The sequence below is a fragment of the Blennius ocellaris genome, assembly GCF_963422515.1.
Source record: "Blennius ocellaris genome assembly, chromosome: 23".
Classification (NCBI taxonomy): domain Eukaryota; kingdom Metazoa; phylum Chordata; class Actinopteri; order Blenniiformes; family Blenniidae; genus Blennius; species Blennius ocellaris.
The window spans coordinates 14532205-14540685 of NC_137672.1; the positions used below are offsets into that span (position 1 = coordinate 14532205).

At 44.7% G+C, this 8481-nt stretch overlaps 1 protein-coding gene across 1 annotated transcript; it reads left to right on the forward strand.

Annotated features, from left to right (window-relative positions):
* Nucleotides 1-364: 364 nt before the first annotated feature.
* Nucleotides 365-5145, forward strand: snx15 (sorting nexin 15). Its single transcript, XM_080518998.1, is given in 7 exon segments — nucleotides 365-559; nucleotides 1588-1744; nucleotides 1871-1986; nucleotides 2174-2444; nucleotides 2447-2698; nucleotides 2859-3056; nucleotides 4672-5145. Coding segments are annotated over 7 exon segments (1215 nt in total). The 5' UTR covers nucleotides 365-460; the 3' UTR covers nucleotides 4794-5145.
* Nucleotides 5146-8481: the final 3336 nt, after the last annotated feature.

Consider the following 8481-nt stretch of genomic DNA (forward strand, 5'->3'; position numbering starts at 1 on the left):
GATGGAGAGGATGGTATAGGAAGTGAGGAGTGTGAGGTGGGAAAAACTGGAATACCTATTATTAAAATCAAATTTATGTGACTGTGGGTCTAAACAATTAATAACAATCCGATTTTAAGCTCTGTGAACAAAACCGCTACACATTGCAAACTCATGTTTAATTAAAAGTGATGCCTGAATGGCAAATTAAATATTAAAACTGACGACTTGACAAATTATGGCAGTCCCGCAGACTTGTTCTCCCAGATTTGATACTTATCTTGACACGCGCCCAAACGGCGTGACGTCATGACGTAATTACGTGAGGTACGTCCCCAAACAGGAAGTGTCCACGGAGAGCAGGGTGTGTGTGTGGATCACAACACAAGTGTACTTCACAGCCTCTCCGCGGTTTTGCTTTGCGGTTTGTTTGTTTTTGTCGGGTTTCTTTTTGTTGCTGTTTGTTTTACTGAAAGAGGACATGTCACGGAAAGCAAAAGAAGAATATTATCGGTTCTTTTCCGTCAGCGAGCCACGAGCACACGAGAAGGGGCACACCGAGTACAAAGTGGCAGCCAGGGTTAGTTTCCACTTTATACTACTCTGTTTCGACAGTGTCATTACTATTTAAGAAACGTGCCAGCAGGCTTATTAACCGTGTAATCAGCTGATTTTGTGACAACTTTCCAAACCGTGTAACGCCTATACCATTATCTAATATATCTATGTCAGTCCCTCTTTCTGTCAAACTCATTGGAGCCACAAAGGTTCTGCAGCCACCTCACGCAAATGTATGAATGCACAATGAGCCTTTTCTTTGACTGCAGTTATGTGCAGAGGTCGTTCCAGTCAAACACGGAACTTGTGATCCAGTTCATGAGTTCCAGGACCCCCCATGACCACCCTGATGTCTCGCGCTTCAAGCAGTCATGCGTGAACAAAACCACAGCGGATCGTGTCTTTTGTGGGTTTAGCAGATTGCATGCATTCCCCTCATAGCTGCTCACAAATCCTCCCTGTGCCCTCAAAAAGTAATAAAATCACATTTTACCCACAGTCACAAATATATTTTTTTAAACGGCTGGAATTGAAATTATGTGGAAATTCACTTGTATATTCAGTTTTGATTTATTGTTTTCGTGCATAACAAAGAAAACGTTAAAAAGTAGGTGGTGTGGTGGGAGATGTGTGACTGGAGCACGTTATACCCTGGACAGATTACCAATCCATAACAGGGCAGACAGACACAGATATCCACACACTATTACACTTTCTGGTAAGATTTTAGGCTGGAGAAAACACATAAAATCGAGCCCAGAGTCAAACCAATATATTACTAATCCCACATTCTAGCTGCTCGATGAGAGTCCCACTCCAACTCTGTCGATACAAATCTAATAATCAACCTACTATTATTGAAAATAGTCTGCTCTATGTCGTTTTCTTTGAGAAGTAAACATCTTAAAATAAACTAAGTATATGCTCTGATCACATCTATCTTGGTTACAAGTTGTCTGTTTTCTGTCAGTCTGTGCACACGACGGACATTAACTAGGTCGCCTTGCATCTCATGAAACTATCTGGTCTTTTCTCTTCTTCGGTTTGTAGTTTGTGTCGAAGCGTCACCCAGAGGATGTGAAGGAGGTGGTGGTGTGGAGGAGGTTTTCTGAGCTGAAGAAGCTGCACGGAGAGTTGGCTTACACACACAGGAACCTGTTCCGGCGAGAGGAGGAGTTTCCGTCTTTCCCCCGTGCACAACTCTTTGGTATGACTCGAGACGATTGTGATCGCGATTGTGATTCACCAGGCTTTAAAAGAAAATTATTCTGATAAATTGTTATTTCAAATGTGTATATGTGGTTGCTTATTGGAATGTGGACTCGTGTTTCAGGAAGGTTCGATGAGGCTGTGATTGAAGAAAGGAGGAAAGCAGCGGAGACGATGCTCCTGTTCACTACGGGTATACCTGCACTGTATAACAGCCCACAGCTGAAAGACTTCTTCCGAGTAAGACACATTCATATAATACAGATCATACGATATTGAGAAAAGTTATATTCTTTAGGGTTTTTTATTTTCTTTTTTAGTGACTGGATTTAACTTAACAAACATGTCTTTGGATTGTTGGAGGGTGACTTACACTCTCGTTTGACCATCTCTCCTCTCCTGTCTCTTCTTCGTTGGTTGTTCTCAGGGTGGGGAGGTCACAAGGCCTCTGGATCCCTCCCCTCTGTCCTCTGCCGGCCCTTTGCCTCCCCCTCTCATCCCTCTACCAAAGCGGAGGGCCTCGGACTGTGAGCCAGCCGAAGAGGAGGCGGGAAAAGAGGCTCCCATCTTAACACAAGACCTGGGCAACAACCTGGGCTTGGAAGTGGGGGAACCGGAGGTGGCCACTGAGGCCTACAGCGAGATCGGAGGCTCTCCCAGAGAGGAAGCGGGAGAAGAGCTTAGTGACACTGAACCAGATGACCAAGGTATGGCAGCAGTGATTTGCTTAAACGTGTTCTTCTCTCTTTCCTCACATTCGCCTTGTCTCGTCACACAGTTCCGTGTCTCGGATCGTCCCCTGCCGAACCTTACCAATCACAAGAGACCCAGGAGGAGTTTGATTCACTGTTTGACTCTGTGGCCGAAGAGCAGGTCCCTTCGCCAAAGAAAGACGCTCCTCCCCCGCTGTCTGATAACGACATGGCTGCATTTGATCCCTGCCACAAAGAAGGTGACCAAACGAGGAAGAAAAATAAAGAAATTATCGTAAATGTTTAATTTTATGAGGAATTTATTAATTGTCTTGATACTGATGGTTGCTGGACGACGAGAAAAAGTGTGTTTGAAACCTGCTGGAAATGTTCCCGAATCTCATTTCACTCTTATTTTAGAAACATCAAATGCCTCCACCGATCACTCAGAATTGTTCTCGCTGCCAATCGCCGGTCTGGATGGAGTGGAGGGAGGCTACTTGAATCAAGCGGCCAATGAGCTGACGGCTGCCATGGAGCGGGAGAAGGAGGGGGAACTCAGCTCTGCCATACGTGGATACAGGACTGCAGTGGATATTCTGATCACGGGGGTGCAGGGTAAGAAATAACAGCTATCGGTGGATTGATTGTGGGGGGGAGGTTAGATAAGGGAGGTGGAGTATGATTGAGGTCGCCAACATTGTAAAGAAACCTTCACTGGGTTGCTTTTTGCAAAGGAAACAGGTCAACGGAAAGTTGACGAGATGATAATCTGTGTTTTCAGACTGGTGATAAACCTCATGTATTTCAATGTAATCAGCCAAACACGTGCTGGATTAACACACTGCCTTTAAAGCAGAGGTTGTAAATAAATTGTCTCAAGGTGTGTAGAATACCCTCTGCAGCTGTTTCTCCAAATGAGAATAATAATAAAAAAAAAAAAAAAAAGCTGAAGCTTTATGTCATTTGTTAATGGAAACCAGATCGTTGCTTGCGTTTGGAAATGTTGAGCTCCACAACAGCTGTAGCTTGTTCCCCGTCCTGTAAACAGCTGCGATCATTGAAAGTGTGTATAATCATCACTTTGCAAAGGTTTTTTTTTTTTGGGCTTACCGTACTACAACGTTGCACTTTGTGTCAGGTTTTAATCCACAGTTTCGTCGCTGCAGGATGAGCGGTGTTTGTCAGCTCGGTGGCCGAGCTATGTGTCAGGGTTAAAATCAGCGTATCAATTTCAGCGTTCTGACATAATAATCATCACAGCATCTTATCTGGGCTGATTTTCTAGTTCTTGAATCGATCAGCGATCGCTAAATTGAGCCAATTTGCTCGGCCAAGCTACTGGAAACTGAGTCACTAAAGGTGTTTTCACACATATTTCAGTCAGTTGAGTTTTTGGTACAAGCGCAGTGGGTAGCTTTGGTGGGTTGAAAGCCGAACTGAACTGTGGGACCTACTTTGGGAGCGTCCTGAGGAGGTGGTCTAGGAATAGCTGCTGTGGCCTGAATGCGGCGTGAAAGCAATCTCAGTCGAGATTGCTGGTTCCGGCTGCACGTCTTTTTAAACAACAGAATAGAAATAACTGATCATTTATCTCGCTTCCCCCCCATGGCACTTCTGAGCCCCTACTGGATGGATTTGGACACTTTTCAGATAAATTGCATACACACCGGTCCCCTCCAGGGACGCGTGAAAGAGGGCATCCAGGAAATGATGGACAATAAGGGCAATAAACAAATAGGTAAAAAAAGAAAAGAATCGGATCAGGGGCCAAAAATGTTGATTCTATACAACAATGTCGATCAGATACAATTCAAACTTCACTTCACGGACAAACACAACTGTCTGTCATCTGATACTGCGCTAACAGGTCGTAACCCTTCAACGGCTTATCTATGTTTACCTTGTTGGTGCTTTTCTCCCCCCTTTGCACAATATCTATTCTTAGAAGAGTGACTCGACAACTCACATGATCTATTTTTTCCTGGCAGTACGTGGTAGCGTGGCCGAGCGGTCTAAGGCGCTGGATTAAGGCTCCAGTCTCTTCGGGGGCGTGGGTTCGAATCCCACCGCTGCCAGGAAAGCATTTTTTGCTTACGTGCTCATTAGACCACAAATAGATAGACGTGGAATCAGTACCGTGTTTCATCTGCTCCGGCCTTTGGCAGCATTGATCCATCTTTAAAGTGAAGGTGAAGAATTCCCACCGCTAATCGTCTTAATGTCTCGGCAGGAGATCCAGACCCAGTACGCAGGGAGTCCGTGATGAGACGGACGGCGCAGTACCTGCAGCACGCCGAGATGTTGGTGGACCAGCACGCCTCGCCCGCACACAAACACGCACAGGACCCGTAAGACGCACACGCGCGGCACATGCCTGCAATATTACAGTGTTCACACATGAAGACCGATCAAAGATGGGAGACGCTCAGGGTTGTGCCATGAATACACAGTTAAATAGGACTGCACATCATTTACTGGACAGGCACGCATTCGCACGTGGTTATTTGGACCACGGCGTTCCCAAAAACGCAGTGAAACTATATTATACGTGGTACACACAAATATTGAGCCCTGATGCTGTATTCTGAATTCTGTCGCTGCCTTTGGAAATGTACAAAATCGGAAGTAATTTATTGGATATATGTTTGTGTTTGTCATCTCTTTACAATGTTTGCCTCTACAATACACTGTGTGTGTGTGTGTGTGTGTGTGTGTGTGTGTGTGTGTGTGTGTGTGTGTGTGTGTGTGTGTGTGTGTGTGTGTGTGTGTGTGTGTGTGTGTGTGTGTGTGTGTGTGTGTGTGTGTGTGTGTGTGTGTGTGTGTGTGTGTGTCTTCACAAAAAACCCCACCAAATATCACTCTACATTCTTTTAAATATACACTTTTATATCACTTTAACGCCTCTTTTACTTCTTGGGGTCCTGCCTAGGCGATTCCCTTAATCCAGATTAACTGTCAAAGAAGTGGTCAAACACTCATTGCTGGGGAAAAGTGGGACAAACTGAAGACTGGACAATAAAAGGCTGGAATAAATGAGCATTTTCTGTAAGCTTTAATGGGATTTCCCCAGACTACAATTTGAATTTATTGTCAATATAAAATCTTTTTATGTGTGTTTTCTACTAATGTTTCCAAACACTACTACTTAAATAAAATATTCCCTAATAATTGTGTCATTTAAATCTTGGAAGAAACGTTGTTTGGGTTTAATGAAAACAGTTCCTGGTCAGTGTTTTATTTGACTGAAACACAGTAAAAGAAGAGAAGCTTTATATTCTGGCGTGGTGTCTAATTTTGTTTCCAAAACTGCATATCAGTGATTTGCATTTTGCACAATGTTTTGTTAATAAATGTGATTTTTTATTCAAGAAAACGGATCTGTTTTTTTTGGTTTTTTTTTACTGTATTACTCTTAATAGAGCTGATCATTTTCTGCAAATCCAAGGGAACTATACAGCTTTATCCAACTCAGACGTGGTGGAGCTGATCCCGGCTCACTGTGCAGGATGCACGCCGAATGCCTCACGCAGCAAACTCCCACCCCTACGGTCATTTTGAAGCCACCATCCGTCCATCTTGTGCACCGCTCATCCCATCCAGGGTCACCCTGGACAGGTCGCCAGTCCATCACGGGGACACGGACAACCACACACACTCGCGTTCACGCCCACGGGCAATTTAGCGTCACCAAATGAACCTCGCATGCATCATCTTTGGACCAGTGGAGGAAAGCGCGGTAGTGGCGGCGATCGTTTCTGTAGTGTGACTATCCAGAGGGGAATGCTGGCATCCGTCTGACACGCCGAAGCCAAAAACAAAACATGAAACCGCCGCTGCGGTTCAAGGTTGCGTGTCTGATCCTTTGGATGAAACGTACTTTCCTATATACATTTCCAAATGCATCACAGGATGGAGGAAAGCTTTGCAGACAACAGAAATACGAGCGGAAGATGCATACCTGTCTCGACACTTCCTCATTAATTATCACCATGCCATTAAAAAAAAAAGAGACGATCATTGTGATTTACTTCACTTGGCTATAATATTATGGCTGATCAGTGTACGACAGCTGCTCAACTGGATTCTGGAAGGTTTTACAGTTTGGCAGGTTTGCAGTAGCAAAGCAGTGCCTCTGAGAGGTGCTGCTGGCTGGTAAATAATCTATATTACACGTCTTCAAGTGCAAGAACTCCTTGTCTCCTCTGGTGAAGTTAAAGTCAAGGAAGATGTACTTTGCAGGAGGCGCGAATATTTTCACTGCTTTCAATGGTCAAGAAAAGAACAAAGCTGCTTCTGCTTTAGTCCTATTTATTGTAAATGGCTTTACTTTCAGAGTAATAACACTAGAAATATGAGTTGAATGGAGGTAAACCATAAATAATAATTACTTGGGGAGCAACTTGAAATGGGTCAAATGCCACACTTGTCCTAATGCTGCACAATACAGTTAAATATAGGTAATGCATGTATTGCTCTTAAGTCACTAAGTTTCTGCGATCTTAACTTCCCATCATTTTAGAAATTGTGTACTACTAACGCCTCGTCGCAAACTGCCTTTACTTGCCTTGCATGGTACCTGGATAAAATACATAATAAGAGTCGTATTTGACTATTTTTGAGCGTTTGAACAAGCCGGGATTGTGTTTGGAGGGAATGAAAGGAGGAGAGTAAAGGCACAAAACACCCCAAAAAAAGAGGAAAGGATCAGAGACATGCAGCAGAATCCCTTCTCTGGAGGGGAGACAGAAATGGAGGGAGGACTGGAAGGACAAACAGATGGAGAGGCGACAGAAAAATGGGGGGAGGCCAGTGAGAGGAAAAAGGCTACTCTTCTCTCGCACCAGATGAGGAAAATGAGGGGTTGCAAGGGAGCGAGAGATAACAGGGAGGATGGGAGAAGAGGCAAAAAAAGAAGGGATGAGATTAGAGGATAAACAGAGATCATCCCTCCATTGTTAGAGGGGTGGAAAAAAGAGACCCTCCCTACTCTTTCTCTATTTTCATCCCCCTGTACCTCTTTTTTCTCCCTTTTTTTTCCCTCACATGCTTTGTTTTGACCATTGTGGGGAGCTTGAAGTAGATGGAGGGATGACAGTGAAAGCAAGAGATAACATAGCTCCATCCTGTTATATATCCCTCTTTTCCTCTCATCTGTCCACCTCTCCACCTTTTCTATCCATCTCCCCCTCATTGTGGTGCTCCACCTGTGAAATGCAGAGGATGCTGGATGGAGAGGAAGATGGAGAGACAAAGAGACGGAGGGAGGGAGGGAGGGAGGGAGGGAGGTTTGGAATCAGAGAGGGGGGTAGAGCCTCACAACATTAGCATGCTGAGAGTGTCAGCACTCTCCTCTTTTTCTCTCCCTCCATCCCCATCCCTCTTTCCATCCCTCCCTCTGTCTCTTTCTCCTCACTGGTCACTGCAATTATACCATCAAAACACTCCAGGCTGAGAGCATAATAGCTTCCCCCTGTGTGTGTGTGTGTGTGTGTGTGTGTGTGTGTGTGTGTGTGTGTGTGTGTGTGTGTGTGTGTGTGTGTGTGTGTGTGTGTGTGTGTGTGTGTGTGTGTGTGTGTGTGTGTGTGTGTGTTGTGTTACCACACGAGAGATCAAAAAGAAAAGAGATGTGTGTGTGTGTGTGTGTGTGTGTGTTTGTGCATAATTTAGTGGCATACATGGTGCATTACGTGTGCATGTATGACATGAAGGGCAGCTGTTGGTGTGTGTGCCAACACTGGATTTGCAGCATGTGTGTGGGTGCAGAAGAGAGAGAGAGAGAGAGAGAGAGAGAGAGAGAGAGAGAGAGAGAGAGAGAGAGAGAATATGCACGCACGCATGTGTGCGTCTAAAGTATCGCTTTGAGTCCTACCTGCTACAAAAACTGCTTCTTCAACCTCTGACCACTCACACTCTTAAACGCACTCTGAAGAGACCCACTTTACATGTGTGTGCGTCTGCCGGGGATTGTTTTTGTGTGTGTGTGTTTTTTCTTTCTTTTTTTTTCTATTTACACGCTCGCAACGGACTCACACTAATGGAC